At 39.3% G+C, this 18,497-nt stretch overlaps 1 protein-coding gene across 4 annotated transcripts in view; it reads right to left on the bottom strand.

The window, feature by feature from the left end:
* LOC131067345 (uncharacterized) overlaps positions 1-18,497 on the bottom strand; it is a 163,043-nt gene that overhangs the window by 100,889 nt on the left and 43,657 nt on the right. For all 4 annotated transcript variants that reach the window (XM_058002312.2, XM_058002311.2, XM_058002310.2 and 1 more), the window contains exon 5: positions 9,477-9,518. In XM_058002312.2, the coding sequence (XP_057858295.2) occupies positions 9,477-9,518 (42 nt within the window). The remainder of the gene's footprint in view (positions 1-9,476; positions 9,519-18,497) is intronic.

Here is an 18,497-nt window from a genome sequence, read left to right as displayed (position 1 = left end):
GATCCTAAAGCAATATGTCACTACATCTGGACAAAAGGTAAGCTAGGCTAAATCCGAAGTTTTCTTTCTCAACAAGGATCTAAAAACAACTAAACTTTGGGACCTGCTGAAAGACAAAATTGACAAAAGACTATCAACAAACAAAGGTCATTAGTTATCATGGGTAGGAAGGATTGTAATGCTCAAGGCTATAATCTTTGCCCTCCCCATCTACTTACTATCTTGTCTTCCACTCAATGTGGGCACAAATCAGCAGATGATTCAGATAATGAGAAAGTTCTTCTAGCAGGGTCTAGCGGAGAAAGACAAGGTGGCACTAATAGCCCGGGAAAGGTATGTAGACCTAAAGACTAGGGAGGTGTGGGGCTCAGGGATCAGCTCTGGCAAAACAAAGCTTTACGGGCAAAACTAGTCTGGAGGATGTACCAGGAACCCCAGCTGAAATGAGTGAAGATTCTCCAAGTGAAGTATTTAGACAACAATGATCTAGCTGGGACCTTCAAAACTGCCAACCCCCCCAAAGGATCCAACGTTTGGAATTTTATGTTAAGTTGCAAACATATAATCACAAACCATCTCACTTGGGACATCCACAATGGTAGCTCAACGCTTTTCTAGGAGGATTCATGGGGTGGATACGCAAGCTTGGACAAAGTGGTTAGAGCTGAAGTGATTAAGGCATTTCTAAGACAATTATGGGGAAGTCATGTCCAAGATTACGTAGTCTTTGTCAATAATGACCCCTTGATAGGTTGGTTTTGGAAAGACTTTTCTACCATTCCCCTACCAAGAGAAGAGATTAACAGGCTTAAGAAGGGGCTATCCAAGAGAGCCCTTGTGTTCCCTAATAGCCATGAGAGATTGATATGAGCAAGGTCAAATAATGGTAAATACAACACAAAAGATGGCTATAACACAAAAAGCCAAGACAAGGATGCAGGTGAGGAAAAAGGTCCCAATTCACTTCTACTGGAATAAACTATGTATGTTGTTTCCCTAGGTTGCAACTCAAGGTAAAATCCTAACAGCAAAACGTTTTAGGAAGATGGGATATGAAGGACCCTCAAGATGTGTACTCTACAGACAAGAAGAAGAAACGATCAATCATTTGCTACTAGGTTGTTCATTCTTGCAAGCATGTTGGAGGTGGTTATGTGCAAAGATAGGTTGGGTCACTACATTGCCCAATGATGTATTGAGGCTCTTCAAATGTTGGCCAACAAGAATAGGTTCCAGACTTTTTGGATGTATGTGGATTTTGTGCCCCTCGTTATTGATATGGGAAATTTGGAAGGACCAAAATCGAAGAATCTTCCAAGATAAGGAAATCACGTTCACATCCTTTATGAATAAGGTGGAAGTGGCAATGGTGGAGTTAACCTAAGGCAAAACGGCAATGTTTCCAACAAAGAATGACAAATTTGTAGACTGGGATGGCAAGACTCATTTCAGATGGCATGGGCTTAGGATTCCCTCCTACTTTAGGAAAGGTGGAACTCAGACCCCCAATCTCAGAGGAAACATAGTATAGACACCACCGATGCATGGTTGGTATAAATTGAACTTTGACGAAGCCTCCTAAGGGAATTCAAGCCCGTCAAGTGCAGGGTGCATCTTCAAATTCTGAGATGGTGTGGTAGTGGGCAAATTGGCCACCCCGTTGGATGAAGATACCAACAAAGTGGCAAAATTAAGGGCACTCAGTCTTGGACTCTTATTCTGCATAGGTTTGGATATCTCAAGGGTTAAAATTAAAGGGGATTCAGCTATGGTCGTAAATGCGATCAGAAATAGAGATACCACCGATTGGAAGCTTGCTGCATTAGTTGGCAGAATCATGGAATTAGTGAATTTTTTTGTTGCCTATACAATTAATCAAACCTACAAGGAAGCCAACCAGGAAGCGAATGCTTAAGCAAACTTGGCGACGGATGGATGTGAATTTGGCAAGATTGGGCCGGTCTAAAGGCCAATGGTGTCACTTTAAGCCTACGAGGATGACACAATAAGTACTAAATGCCTCCAAAGTCATCTTTCGCCTCAAACTTTGTGGATTGCGCCTAGATCATTCCTTGTACTTTCAAAGGCGAGATTGTACAGAACTAGCCAATTTGCCCTTCTGAGAATTAAATAGAGGGGGTGTCACATGCTGCAAGGACCATTCTGGACTAAGCAACGAATGCTTGTCTATCACCCGCAATTAAGAAGCCTTGCCACACACAATCAGCTCAAGATGGAAACTCCCTTCTGCCTTAGATGCCTAAAATTGCAAATGTCCGTTCTGGGATATATATTCAATCAGTGTCTCCACGCAGTCTACAATGCTCCAACTTGTTGTGACGTTTTCACACATCGCCCCATTGCAAATGGGGACCCCCACTTTTTGCTTTCTATGGTAGTTGTTTTAGCTTAGTTGTCTAGCTTGGCAATAATTTCTAGCCTTTAACCTTTTGCTTGTAAGGAGATGCAATGCCTTTGATTGTCAGGATGTGATCAAGTCGACACTTATATGTCTTGGAATAGGATGAGCAAGCAAAATTCAGCTTCCTTTTGTCAAAGTGCTTGAGTATTGGATAGGAGTCAAGGTCTTCATTGAGTAAGGCTTCGCATGGCTAAGTCAAGACATGAATTCCGTGATGGATGCTCAAGGTGATTGGATAATCCTCAAGCAAATTTGTATCTCAATAGAGGACGATGAGCAAAGATGAGAGATGAGTGAAGGAATGAAATTTGAGTATCAGTTGTTTTCCTTGGATTTTCGGAACGAAATTCAAGGATAAAGTCTTCACCAAAGGCAAAATCAGCATCATGATGAGACAAAGTGTGGACTCAATGCTCAAATCAAGTTAAAAGTGGAGTGATTAATTAACCTTTCACCTTCACAAATCCACGACTTCAAGGGGAAATAATCAATCTTTCAAGGAATAAGTCAAGCATATGATTTGGTGACTTAATACTTAGAATGGTTATGACAAGGAAAGATCAAGTCACCCTTATATCCTTCACTTGGCGGAACCAATGAGTTGGAGAGGTGTCGTTACATTCTTCCTTGACTAGCCCAAACTCACGGCCATCCTCACACTTTTCCTTGGCCCCTCCAAATCCACGGCCAAGGAAAGAAACTTCATTCCCTGCCTCAAATCCCCGGACTAGGATGTATTTCTCCCTAACTTGCTAAAGAACCCCACCTTGTGAAAGTCAAATGATTAAAGAGCTTTAAGGCAATAATGAGTAATCCCAATATCTTGTTGAGTAATGATGAAAATGCCTTGATGAATGAGGACGAAGGTGCTTTGAAGTAGGTGGAGTGAGAAAATCTCGGTGTAGAAGGTGAATGGCAACAATGAATTTGTGACTTGAAATTTTCCTTTACATGCCCAAATCCACGGCCATCTTAGCATTCTTCCCTCACCCTCCAAAACCCTCGGCCATCCTTAGCAAACTTCCCTTACCTCCTCAAATCCACGGACTTCCTTGCAAAGTTCCCTCACTCCCTCAAAACCTCGGCCATCATGGCATCTTTCCCTCACACTCCCAAATCCATGGCATAACTCAAGAATCTTCCCTCACCTCTCAAAATCCATGGCCATGCTAGCAAAATTCCCTTTACCCTCCAAATCCCCAGCCGTCCTAGGCAGTCTTCCCTGGCACAATGAAATCCACGGCCAAGGAAGAAAACTTCCTTCCCTGCCTCAAATCCACGGCCAAGGTGGAAGTACTTCCTTCACTACCCAGAATCCACGGTAGTCTTTGTGAAGGGAAGCAATTTGTCTATCACTTGGTAGAAACCCCAACTAGACCTGAAATCGGTAAAATCAAACATGAGATCAGAACTAAGAACATCATTTCCCAAGTGAAAATCAGCAATTCCAGATCTAAGTGAAGGTTTGAAGGTATGGTTTAGGACAATATGGAGCACTTTATTTACATAGTTCTTGATTTATATTCGTGCTCTTTTCAGGTTGAAGCCAGAAGTAAAGCATATGAAAGGAAGCAAGTGAGGATGTTGCAGCAATGAAGGGGGTCGAAGAGATTCGATCACATGGAGAGATCACACTTGCAACATCAAAGAAAACAACACTGCAATGAGAAGTAATTCACGTATGACAAGAAGATCCAAAGAAGAAGGAATGATGAGAAATCAAAGAAATAGAACACCTCAACCTAGCAAGTGGAATATGCCAACATCAAGTTTTGTTGCAAGGATGGAGGACTTAGGGCATTATAACACAAGGATTGCAATCATCATGAGGGAGACTCCAATAATGCAAAGAATTGTTTTACAATGAAGGATTCCACAAAGACATCAAGACATACAAAGATAGGCATGGATGAAGGGCTCTGCAATGCAATGAAGAACAATTCAACCACATAGAAGATCAAGTTACACAAAGCAGCAAAATCAAGAACTAAGACATTAAAAGATGCTAAAGCAATCCTGAATTTCCTCCGGAAATCCAAGAATCATTGCCAATACACGAAGTATTCAAGTTAGAGCTACAAGGAGGGGATCATGATCAAGTCCATTGTGAACAAAGGAAGGTCAACTAGAGTAACATGCTACATTAAGGGAGTTCTACACCAAGCATCGGTATCATAAGGACAAGATCAAGTAAAGGGTTTACACTTACACCTTGCATTTTCAACATTGCAATACAATGGAGAGAACTAGTTCAAGATTTCCAAACATGATCAGATGAAAAACAAAATGAAGGAATGCATCCCCTGAGCAAATAATTTCAAAAGAGTTAATCAAAGTTAGAAGGCTTGATCCCCAAGGATGATGCAATTTGGGAACGTATCCCACCATCATCACATCCAGCACTTGGAAATGTTGAGTATCAAGAGATATTGCCCAATTACAAACACTTGTGACGAGTTACAAGGAGTAAGCTGACGTGGGGCCTAGTCATTTTCAACCCAATCACATCATTCCAAGTCAAGGTGTCCAAATTCAATGCACTTGACTGATCCAATAAGGAAGATAATTACCACATGTGGACGCACAAAGTTCGATGTACCTAACCTCATCATTAATTGTTCGACATTCAAGGAACAACATGTGTCCTATTCAATGTAATTTTATCATTGGTCAAGCATTAAATGTTATGTAATGGATGTAACAAACCCTAATTAGGGTTTCTATCTTTCAATCTTGGCCATTGATGAGGAGTTGATCCTAACCTTTCAATTGTATTGAGAGCACTATATAAGGCTCCACTTCTGAAACGATATTTCATTATATTGATTAAGTAATTGAGTGATTACAAAATGGAGACGAAGTCTCCTTATATAGAGAAATAACTAAGAAAGAAAACTGAAACATTCTAAAACAACTAACTAGAAAATTTAGAAACTAAGAGACTAAATAATCCTAAATGACATAAAATGACCATTATAAGGTAATCTAATATTATTGTAATACCCTCCCATAATGGTCAATTTATTAACTAACCACCCTACACAAGACAAAAATGTTAAAACGCAAAGAAGGCTGACTCTCCTCAGAATGCTCTACAACATGAGCCTGCTGCTGAGACTCTTCCTCGTTGGTCTTCTGATCAGCCAATCGCTTTCTGCAGAACCTCTTGATATGACCAAGCTTCCGACAATAGTGAGAGGTGAAATTCTTCTTGGAACCGTTCTCAAATGTGTGTTTTCCTTTTTGCTAAGTGGATGCGCCTTTGCCTTTATCCTTGGCAGTAAACACTTGTTCCATATTAACCATGTCATTGTTGCTACCAAACTGTTGTCTCCACCGAGCTTGCTACAATAGCTTAGTGCACAACTCTTCAAACTTCAAGTCAACATTAGTGGAGGTAATGTTGAGAGTCTCGATAAAGTGTTCGTAGGAGCGTGGTAGACTCTTCAACGTAATCACTACCATGTCCTCCTCTTCCATCTTGCGACCAATGGCCACCAGTTGATCGCGTATATCCTTGATCTTCATAAGATGCTCTTGTAGAGACATCTTCTCATCCATCATCATTGAAAACATGTTCTTCAAAAAGAACACTCGGCTCTTATCTGACATCTCACGGACATCTTTCATATGTGTCAACATCTTCACAGCTATCTTGCTAGAGGTGCCTGCTAGATGGCACCTCTGAAAGTGTTTCGTCGGTGATTGATAGTTTTAGCAACCTAACCGCTTCTCGGTTACGTTCATCAAACTTGTCCTGGTCTTTGCCCACCACTGTGGGATGAGTAGATGTACGCAGAACAAGTTGATCGAGGCACCGGTACTCAAAAATCGAGAGCATCCTCTGCTTCCAAGTATTGTAGTTTCTATCGTTGAACTACTGATTGGCCTCCAATAGATGTTGGTCAACGACGCCATCCCTCTCGTTTGTGGATGCTTGAAAAATGAGGCAAACTCAGATCTTCAAAAGAGTTAGATTTTTCAGTCAAAAACCAATAAAAACATTCAGCGAGCAGCTGGTGCAAAAGCTGAGAATTCTGATTTTCAAGTAAAAATCAGTCAAACCCATGATTAGAAAACCCACGGTTGTTGAAAAATCGAGCAAAAACCAAAACCTTCAAAATGAAAACATCTGCTAGAAGGCATATAAACCCAAGCTGCAGGTAAAAACAACACAATTGGTTTTCAAAAACCCCAAAAGCCCTTTGTGCAGCAAACAAAGAAGAACAGTCCGAAAAAAAATCACGATTTGCCAAAAAATCACGCCTAAAATTTCTCTATTGCTGAAATAAAAACTTTTCACGTGGGGAAAATGAAGAGGTTGCGAAAAAGCACCAGTAGTGGCGTAAAATAAATCACGAAATTCGCATGCCCAGAAAAACATCATCAGGTCTGGAAAAAACCCTGACACGAACACCCACAAAAACAAACTCCGATCACAGAAAACAGGCACGAACTCTCGTCACGCGCAGAAAACAAAACCCGACAGTCGCAGAAACCCTCAACGCACAAGTACAATGACATGAAAATGCAAAAAAGTGAAATCGCGACCCGAAAACCTTCAACCCGTGGATAACAGTCACGAAAATCCCAAAAAAACATCGCAGAGATAAAAGAACACACCATTGTCGGAAGAAAACACTGGAAATCGCGAAAAATTCTGTCGGAAAAACGCGAAAAACGTGTAGCAGAAAAGCCTTCAATGAAAAAAAAAACGTGAACTCAGAAGTCGCGATTTTGACAGAAAATTCGGCACCTAGACAAAAACTACGAACTCCAAAAGAAATCCATGAACAGCCACGTTTTTTTTCATTAGAAAAGCAATTAAAAAATATTCTAGAAAAAATAAAGGGAAAAGAGACGTATTAAAAAAATTCGTCAAAGGATCTTTTTCTGCTCTGATACCATGAAATGATATTTCATTACATTGATTAAGTAATTGAGTGATTACAAAATGGATACGAAGTCTCCTTACATAGAGAAATAACTAAGAAAGAAAACTGAAACATTCTAAAACAACTCACTAGAAAATTTAGAAACTATCTAAAAGACTAAATAATCCTAAATGACATAAAATGACCATTATAGGGTAATCTAATATTATTGTAATAACTTCTTCATTTGTAAAGGTTAATAGTTGGATATTAGATAACAGAAGCAGCCAGATAATTAGCAAGTAGAGTAGAGTAGGAGAAGGCAGAAATTGTTGCCAAGCTTATAAATAAACATCCTTTTCATTGAATTAATGGTGGATAGTAGTGTTTCTTCTACATATTGCATGGTTTCTTGTTGTATCCTCATCTTAGATCAAGTTCATTGATTGTGATGGAGTAATGTGTGGATGTTGATAATTCATTGGTTCATACCATTTGTGGTTGGATTATTTTCAATTGCAGTGCATAGTTAGCCTGAACATTAAAATGCGCAAGTTCAATAGTGGAAATGTTTGTTCAAGTTGCACCAGTGTATCGGTTATTTGGATAAATGATTCATGATATGAAAACCTTTCAATTTCCTTGGAAAATTGCATCAGTTTGTGTAGTTGTTGGTAACATGGCGAAGCAAAGCTCGGTTTTAAGGAATGTGTCCATCCTAACATGATCCAGTGCTATCATTGATCTTGGAAATAGATTAGATTTCTCTAAACCCTCAATCTTTTTATCTTCTTTTTTCAAGTCAATTAGATCTCAAGTTCCAATCACATTGAAGCAAGAGTTCAAGTATCAAACGTAAGTCCCCCTTGTGATTCCAGCAATATCACATCACAATCACTGAGTCTATCAACATATTAAGTCAAGACCCGAGTATTGAAACCTTGGAGTCGTCTGGTTTGATCACATTGTTTAGCATCCGAGAGCTCTTTGTTCAAGAGAGGATAAGATACTTAGTATTTTATTCTGTGTTTGAAGGTGTCATTAAAAACACATCAACACAACCCTGTTATCAATGGAGAAAGTCGAGTCTCTTATGTTGCTCTGGCTAGTTTTCAAGCAAGACTTCTTGGTGGATGACATTGATATCGTGGTTTTGGCAAAGCCGAGGATTGAAATTCCCTAGCCAAATGATATCCCAAATTGTTTGAGTCCAACGTGGAAGTTCCTAGACAATTGTTCCTACTTCACTTGCCGGCTCATGCGTTGGAATGCCATCACCAACGCCATCACCAATGGGCTGCTATGGGTCGTCAGTTCTTCCGTCAAGCTCTGGTGATAGATGTCGAAGCCAATTCGCAGTGGAAGGACGAGTTTGTCGAGATGGTGGAGTCTGAGCAGTTCTATGATGATGACTGAAGGCAAGGCTCCTCTTTTTGATCTTTTGAAATGCCTCTGCATAAATGTTTGACTGCATCTTTGGGTTCAGAAATGAATTTTGAAGCACTCTGCGATAATCGATGGTGTTGGGCTCTTGGGGCTAGTTTCTAAATTTTTCAGTATATCATGGTCTGCCATCCTTGGTAATATTTAGTAATATGGGTGGGACAAGTTCTCAAAACAATACACTGTCACATCTTCACTTCAGATATCTGTCAATAGCCTGTGCTGCTCCATCTTACTATATAGATCTCTATTGGTTTCTTGTAAAGGTTTTTCAGTACAATCTATCTGGTCCCCAAGGCTGATGCTTTAAGATTTTAGATTATAAATGGACTATTATTAAGTAGTATAAGAATCATTTGGTTTATTATCAGGTCATAGAGTTCAATCTAAATCTATCTTTCAGTTTAGTTCTCAATCCATTAAAATTTCATCTGTAGAAAACATCAGGACAAAATGAGAAATTTCTAGAGGAATTTAATTTGCAGTGCTTGTTCAGTAGTTAGTACAACATACTTTCCTTGTTAAATAGAAAAAAAACATATAGCATGAAAGAAGAAAAGTTTATGATATAAAAGTTAAGAAAATATTAACTTGCAATTATTTTCACATTATCAATGATGATGACTGTAATTGGGCCCTTATAAAGGACATAAATAGGGAACATGATGTAAAATTATCAATATACCTGAATATCCATTAGTCTTTAATTGACATAGTGCATTTTTCTGTTATCTCACCTTAATATAGAATGGTCCTAGTTGAATAAGAATCCTTCGAAGCTATCAGAGAAAAAAAAAACTGTGATAAGTAACCATGAGATTTGAGCGATGAACTAAAAACAGCAATACTATGTCAGAGCCAAAAAGATAAATTCCTTCTAAATACATTCAAAATCTAAAATCATCTATTTCATTGATGTTGAACAGAAGAAATGTATCACACTAGCAGTATCTATGTTATTCTAAAATCACAGGAATTATATTTTCATCGAAGCTTCAAACCTAGCATTAAAGCAATCCACAACAGTTGCTCCTACTTTGAAGAACCATATTGATCAGTTTCCCTGCTCTTGTATATCAGATATGTTTACCGTTCTGTATACAATGAAGCCCTTTGTTTCTGGCACATAAGTAAAAAAACAAACACTTAAACCTAGTGCTTAATGCCTGTGCATTCAAATTATGAAAATGTTCATGAGAGACCCCTCTTAAAGTCTAGATCACATGATAGTCATGGATGTCAATATAATATTTATGTTTAAATATTTTAACTCCTGGAGTTGGAGGGTAAATGATCCTGAAGCACAATGAAAGATTTGCTGCCAAACTATTTAGAAATCAAAAGCTATGTTGAAATAAAAAGTCTTTTAGGTGGTTAGGGCTTCTCCAAAGTTTGGAAGGTTACTTGGCTGAGCTTTGGGCTGAATTCAATTGTTTATTCATTATGTTAGCTGTCCACTATTGCTTCCCTGTATTTAAAGCTACTTTTCATTGGGGCAGTTCTCCACTTGACCTAAGAGAGTTGACATTTTTAAGGGAGATTTGGCTATTCTTTTTAAAGCTTATATTTCTTACTTTTGCAAAAAAGTTGGATATTTTCTTCTTCGGGTGAAGGCTCACATGTTATCCTTTCCAGTTTTAAGGGTAAGACTTTTATGTGATCTTGTTGATAAACTGATGTGATTATCAAGTTCTTGTAAGAGAAGATGTGTCCTACAAAATGTTTTTCAACCAAAACTATGATATAAAGTTTTGGGAAATTAAAATTAATAAGAATTGGTTGATAGAAGGGCAGAGAATGTCATACTTCATTTGCTTTTGGATATCTTAATACAACAAAAAAATACGAAGTTGCTTTCTAGAATATGGTAAATTTTAAAAGAGAAACATGTGAAATATGGAGAAAGGCCATCTTGAGACCAATACCCAATATTAGCATTCCTTGATGTTCAATGCCAAGAATGCTTCCTAGCTCATGATTCCAACTACTCACATTCTCAATTATCATCCAACAACTTAATTTTATGGCACAAATCATTGAGGCTCAAAATAAAGCTTTAGTGAAATATTAGGACCAATAAAATCAATGAGTCAAAAGACTCAAAACAAAGTGTATCCAATAATTATATTGATCACGAGACTAATTAAAATATAGTGCTTCACCTACTAATAACTTGAATGATCAGCCCAATATTTGGAATGAATATGGCCCAATGCTAGCTTAGTTCAATTATTCAACATCATATGGCTGAATATAGATCTTAGTCCAATAATAGGGATAATACAAAGGTTCAACTCAAAAATAACAGCAATTAGCAACTAGCAAACAACAAACAATGACAATTATGATTGATTAGCATTTATACTCGACTCAGATGACAGCACACTGTAAGTCAAGACCATTGCTTTTAGCCAATTGTGATAGGATACATTTAGAACGATTTGAATGACATTTGTAAGCATTTATGGAAATCAAATTACAATCAAACTGGTTTACTCAAATAACACTTTCTCAACAAATCTAGTTAAAAAGTCAAAATTCATTCCAACACGCACTTGGATGATGTGATACATTCTGTCCATAATGTCAGCAATCAAAAAGGCACAAAAGTAGGTAATATATCCATGTTTGTATTACACTAACCTCCTACTTGTTGGTGTACGTTTTATTATATACCGAACATTAGAATAAAATATCCAAGGATACTCTATCCTCTCCTGAACAAAATCACTACTTGTGCCAAGATTGTGAGAAAGACCACAAGGCGACTCCAAGATCTATATGTGCAAACGGGCGACTTTATGTGGATAGCTTCTTGAGTAGTGTGTGCTGAAATACAAGGGGGACCTACGCTTGACAACTAGTATCATTCACAAGCTGGTCTTGGGTGAATTTATCAATAAATGCTCTTTGTTTTTGGATTTTCTGATTTGAGATTTCAAAAAAGATAAAAAGGATAAGGGTTTAGGAATTCTAACCACTGCTAAGAACTCAAGAGACGGTAAAGACTAGGTGAAACTAGTAACGACACTTTGTTTCGCCACACTTGGACAACTACGCAAAGCGGGTGCAATCTTCTAGGGTTGTGCTTAAGATTTTCACACTAATGAATAATACCAACAATTGAACAATATTACTCAAAGTAGAAGTTAAGCACCCACATCAAAAGCTTAGGCTAACTTTACACATTGAATGAAAATCATCCATCCAACAAAAGTATGAGCAAAATTTCACCAATCTAAACTATCAATCTTGCATTCATCCAAAAACTTCAAAGCAAATTACTTAAAGCAAATCTATTCCAAGTGTTGAAGAAAATATGCAACCATGACAATAAGGCTTCAAAACAATACTAAAAATGAACTTTTTATTATCCAAGTAGCTCTACGCAACAATTTCATAAATCTCTCCAAACTAAAATGAAATGAGAGAAAGAGTTTATATAGAGTTTCTGAAAACAAATAAAAGGCCGAGATCAATCTAAGATCAATAGTCAAGATTAAGACAACCTAACCCTAATTAGGGTTTCCCAAAATAAAACGAATATCCAGTGCATGTAAGACAAGTGGCACAAAGTGCTATCTTTTAGGATTGCACCCCCTTCTCCTGTTGAGAGGCATAAAGCTCAATGAACTTGGACACAATTTGATCAACCTCTTCCATCGTGACATGTGGCAGCACACTGACTTTGATTTCTAATCCTTCCAAATCATCTGCACATACAGAAAAAGTGATTTCCCAATCTAATTCCTGTTTTTGGAAAGCATCTCCAATGGACAGGAGGTTCGATGCCTTAGCCAAATTCTTCTTCAGGACTGGTCCAGTAGAGAAGATTTCCTGTGTCTTGTTCTTCAAATTTTCTAACCTCATATCCTTCTCTCAGATAGTTTCTTTTTCAAGTACCTTTGCAGCTACAAGGTAAACCTTGTCTTGAATTTCTTTTATCTGCTCCTCTGCTCTGTTAGCATCTGCCTTCACTTTCTCCAAGACTTCACTGTGTGCAACCAATGTCCAGTGCCAACTGTTGAAGTCATATGCAGCTCTTGCTTCAATTACATTTCCATCAATCAATTCTTGCTTTGAAACTCCCTTCACTTCTCTAAGGCATGGAATAATTCTTTCTTGGATGTCCTGAAGGTCGGCTCATGCTTCTACCATGTTCACAATCTTGGAGAGTAAAGAGGAGGTTTGTCCATATGTTAATGCTAACCTTTTTACAAATGTGGCTACCTCTTTACTTGTGTTTTCCATCCATGCCTTGGTTTCCCTGGCTGTTACTATTTCTTCCTCAGTACTTCTGATTGTTTCCTGTGAATTCAAGAGTGGAGGAGCTTCTAGATTTACTTGATCAAGCGGCTTAGTCAAATGTTGAATGTATTCCCTCGGGCACTCAACTTCTTTCTTATAGTCCTCCTTTTCTACTTCCTTGTCCACTCTTGCCTTCATGGAAGCAACTGAATTATCCAAGTCTACAGCTTCCTGCCTCTTGGTAGTTGGTCCTAAACTGATCGCAGTGACTTCAAATTCATGGGGACTAATATCTCCCTTCGCCTTTTCTACTTTTTGCACAGCAATTTGCACTACCCTACAACCAGCTGCATCTCTCTGGATGGTAGAAAACCTTCTGGCTAGCTTCTTTGTGGCAACCTATTCTAATCTGGCCAAAAAATCTGCCATATCATCCTCTTCTTGAACTTCTATTTCTTGTGTCTTTATTTTCAATCTCTCCTTCAACCAATCAAGAACAGTGGGCTGCTCAATGCCTTCTACTTCCTGATTGCCTTTTTCACATGTGATACCTCGAAGGGCGGAAATCATTCCTTCTTGAAATTCACCTTCCTCAACATCCATTCATCAATTGATTCCAATACTTTTGTACCAGTAGGAGATGGAGGTTGTTCATCTTCTTGATGGATTGACTCTACGTTTTCTCCATGAATTGGGGAAGGGATTTCCATCTTTGCCAATGACTTATCAATGGCCAATATGTCATTTATGTTTGTTGATGTGGCAAAATGAGATGGCTCTAGCCTTTGTTTCTTCTGAGTAGGTCCTTCATTCACAACTACCTTTCCTTTCTTTTTAGCACTTTCAATTGGCCTGGCACTTTGAGATGCCTCTGCATTTGAAGAGCATTCTTCTCCTTCACCAATCAGGTCACAAGTCAAGGTTATATTTCTCCGTCTTAATCTAGAACTTTGTTGATCAATCCACCACCAGGAATTTTTCCTAACTGGCTGCATCAAGGTGGTCAAGTCTGCATGCTCTGGTTCTGACCATTTGATAGGAGAAAGAGGTGCATGCTCATCAAAGCCAGGCTGAGTATATTCTGCACTGTCTTCTAGCTGATCCGGTACAAGGAAAGGTTCAGTCGTTCTGATCAAGCTTACTGGCAATCTAGATGGTAACCTTTTCCCTAATGTCAAATTCATCTGCAGCATTTACCCAAAAATCTTCTATGTTTGAATCTTTCTCCATTCACTAATCCAATATTGTTGTGAGGATCATAGTTAGCTTTTGACTGGTAGAATATAAAGGGATACCACCGCATTTCTAGCCTGACACTTTCAGCTGCCTATGGTGTCGAACAAGACTCTTGCATATTTCCAATAAAGAATGGAAAGGATATAGCTACCTTCTGTCTTATCCTTTTGAAGCCCTAATATGTTTCCAGTTGTCTAAGAACTTAAAGTAGGATCATCATGTTGGTTGGTGTAATGTCCTCGATATAATTAAATAATATTAATTATTGTATGGTCCTAAATTTAATAATAAAACCTATTGGCCCCCTTTTTTATTTTATTAGTTATGTTATGTTCGTGTCAGCCCGTTTGTAACCCTTCAGGAACTTTCTCGGAGCCCATATTTATGGCCGAGTCTGTCATTGTTGTAGATATGCGAATTTGGTATTTTTCTCTGTTGTGCGAATTCCTGTTGGAGTTCTGTTATCCGCCATTTCGGAGGTGAAAGACCCTCCCTATTTGGTACTCGCAGTTTCGGTGGGAGTAACTCCTCACCCTACTCTGCCCTGCTTTCAGTATTGTTGTTATCTGAAGTGCATTAATCTGACTATTCTCTGGCTTGTGCAAATTCTTGAAATATATATCTTTTTCATCGTTTATCTGGCATCATACCTTATTGCAAGTTTCATCGATTCCATATACCACACTTTGGCTGAATAAACCACACGCTGAACAGCTTGGCTCGGGCGACGAGTCTCCACTACCGTATGATTCTCTCACTGTACGGTCTGCACTCTCACCATACGGTTCCCACACCGTACAACCCACACCCTCACCGTACGGTCACACATCGTACTTCCCACACCCTCACCATACAATCACACATCGTACATCCCACACCCTCACCATACGTGTTGCACACCGTACGTCCTACATTCCACCGTACATAGCACATCATCTTCCACCATGCAATTACTCTTAACAGTACGACCCAGATTGACGAAGGGACATTATAGTGGTATCAGAGCTGGTAATTCTGCCAACCTGTTGGGAGAATCATGGCACCGAGTGATGGATTGATAGATGCGTTGAGGGAGTTAAGAAGTGGTGAGCAGAGGCTCTCCCAGACCCTCGTGAGAAGGCCTACCATATGTTCTCTATCCCAGATTTTGGTGGATTGGAAGGAACATCTGTTGGTTGAATGCTCCAAGAATACATTCGCGTGCAAACTGATGGATGGTCAAGTGCAGGATGACCGATACAAGGTGGTTGCCGACATCATTTACTACAAGGACAGAATCTATCTGGTGCCTGAGTCCAAGATGAAGGAGAAGATTCCGAAGGAAATGCACGACTCTCCCTTGGTCGGACACCCAGGATACTTGAAAACCTACAGACATATCCGAGAAAGGTTTTCCTGGAAGGGACTTAAGAACGACATTCTGTAGTACGTGCGGGAATGCCCCACCTGTCAGGAGAACAAATCTGAGCACACCTTACCCGCTGGATTGCTTCAACCATTGCCAATCCCTGACCAGAAGTGGGATAGCATCTCGATGGATTTCATTACCGGGCTTCCCAAAGTGAAAAGAAAGGATTGCATCTTCATCGTGGCAGATCGTTTGACCGAGTATGCTCATTTCTTTGCCATCTCCACTGGATACCAGGCAGCTCAAGCGGCCGAGTGGTTCTTTTGTGAGGTATTCTGCCAGCATGGTCTTCCACAGAACATAGTGAGTGACAGAGATTCCAAAACATCACAATGGTATGAAGAACATGCAACAGACATGAGCATTGCTTTTCCGAATGAGCGGCATCTACATGAGAAGAACCTATTGCAGATGAGCTTTGAGATTCTAGACCATCATTGGAAAATGACTAATTGGCATGAAGGCATGATAGCTTGGGATCCAGGCATCGATGTGTTTGATGATTGGTTTCCGTGGGATCCTAATGATTCCAGGCATAGCAACATTTATATCAAAGTGGAGCAGTGGAAGCTGGAGGGAGGTTTACTCTTCTCGCTTACTTCCATGTGTGGACACGTGGTCATGTTGCGGCATGGAGATTTCAGATATGGCTATCAATGTTCGCGCTTGGTTTGGGACCCTAGATCTCTACAGTGGGCAAACCGTTTGATGATGGATTGCTTGAGGGCAAGCAATCTTTGGGCGGCAAGGATTTGTAATTTCCCTGATATAATTAAATAATATTAATTATTGTATGGCCCTAAATTTAATAATAAAATATTTTGGGCCCCCTTTTTATTTTATTAGTTAAGTTATGTTTGTTGTGTCGGCCCGTTTGTAACCCTTCGGGAAGTTTCCCAGAGCCCCTATATATGGCTGAGTTAGTCTTTGTTGTGGGTATGCGAATTTGGTGTTTTTCTTTGTATGTGCGAATTCCAATTGGAGTTCAACTTGTCTGTCATTTCGGAGGTGAGAGATCCTCCCTACTTGGCATCCGCAGTTTCGGTGGGAGTTTCACCTCACCCTATTCAACTTCTGTTCAAAATCTGTGTAATCTGTTGTGCGATCATTATCAATATAATTTCTCTTGCATGTGCGAATCTTCATCTAAGTCTCGTGTGTCAGGAATAATAATAATTCATTCCACTCCTTTGTGCAATGTCGAACTGACTAAGTGTCTGGAGGGCATCGAGGGCGGAACTCGGTGGGTGAATACCCACTGTACAGCCCACTATCGTACACCCTATCCGTACAACCAACACCAACCGTACGGTCGAGCAACAGACTATCGTACATCCAAACACTCACCGTACTGTCTGGTCATTAATCTGCACGTCGTACGGACATAACAAGGAGCATACCATATGGTCGTCACTGTACAAGAGGAGTAGTGTTTGAAGGGACCGTACGGCATACGGAACATCACAGTGCTCTTAGTGTTTGAAGGGACCGTAAGGCGTACGGAACATCACAGTTGGATAGACTGGAAGTCGATAAGGACAACCGTCAAAACCTTGAACTCTTATGTATGTAAATTTTGGAAACTAGATAAACCAGGATCCATACTTCCTGATTAAACTTTTGGCTTCAGGAGATTATCTCTGGTGAGTTCCTCCTTGTAATGTCCTTTTGATGTACATTAGGAATGCATCATTGACTCGCTTGAAATGGCTCTTCTCCTTAAGCTGCAGCTGTGGGTAACAATCATAAGACTTGAATTCATTTTCTCCATTGCCAACTATGCCCCTACAGACGAGTCCGGAATATCTAAATTTTTTGGCCAATGAGTAGATAATGTAGGAGCTCACGTAGAATGTCTTTGTCTTCTCCAAATTTATCAACTGTTCATGAAGATTAAAGCTGATTATGTGGGACGAATTTAATGTCTTGACCACCACGGTAATTTTATCTATGAAGTAGTACATCCATGTCTCGAATGGTGCACTCTGAGGGCTGCCCATTACTCTATTCAGCAATAGGATGATATCACCATATTCCTCTTTGAAGTATGGACGCAACAGATTCTTTGGCACTTCCCCTTGGGGACTTTTTTTTTCCAACCATGATTTGTTAATATTTGCGGCACAGAGTTCAGACTGGTTATCATAGATCCTCTTGGTATCTTCTTTGGTCTTGTAGGAGGTTTTATTGTAGTTTGGAATTCCAAACGTCTCTTGAATGGCTAACTCTGAAAGATTAACTAAAACCCTTCCATTGGGTGCAATGATCTCTCTTGATTGTGCATTGTAGTGTATAGCGCACTCAACTATCAGCTCAGCACATTCTTTAGCCAAAGGAAATCCAGCTTCCTAGACGATGCCATTTCTCATCATCCGGCAAGCAATGGATGTCAGCAGGTATCCATCATGCCCATACATCCTCTTTTTGAATTCTTCTAAGTCCACATGTCCAAGGTCAGTGTCTGTGACATTCTTCCATTTAGATTTGACCTTGGATTCTCGTTGTTTACTGGCAAACTTCATTGGTTCTTTTCTGGACGGTGCTCCTTTGGTGGTCATTAACCTGCATAACACATAAAAATTCAATATTATTTCTAAGGTTTTAATTCTGATTTGTTATCCTTTTTCTTGGAATTTTCACTTTCAGCCAGTTAAAAGGTTAATTTTCAGCAAAAAAGCAGACTGAAAGTGAAGAATTTAGTCAAGAAATTGATAAAATTTGAGAGAAATAAGACAGGATAATTGAAAAATTCAGTCAATTTCAGATTTTATGTCTTAGAAATTGAATTTTGTGACTGAAATTCACCTTCAATTCTGAAAATTTGTCTTAAAATCAGAAAAAAACACTTAATTTCTTGACTTCCAAC

Source organism: Cryptomeria japonica, chromosome 5 (assembly GCF_030272615.1).
Source record: "Cryptomeria japonica chromosome 5, Sugi_1.0, whole genome shotgun sequence".
Taxonomy (NCBI): domain Eukaryota; kingdom Viridiplantae; phylum Streptophyta; class Pinopsida; order Cupressales; family Cupressaceae; genus Cryptomeria; species Cryptomeria japonica.
Note: the sequence above shows the minus strand (reverse complement) of the source record. Positions and strands in the feature narration are given on the sequence as shown.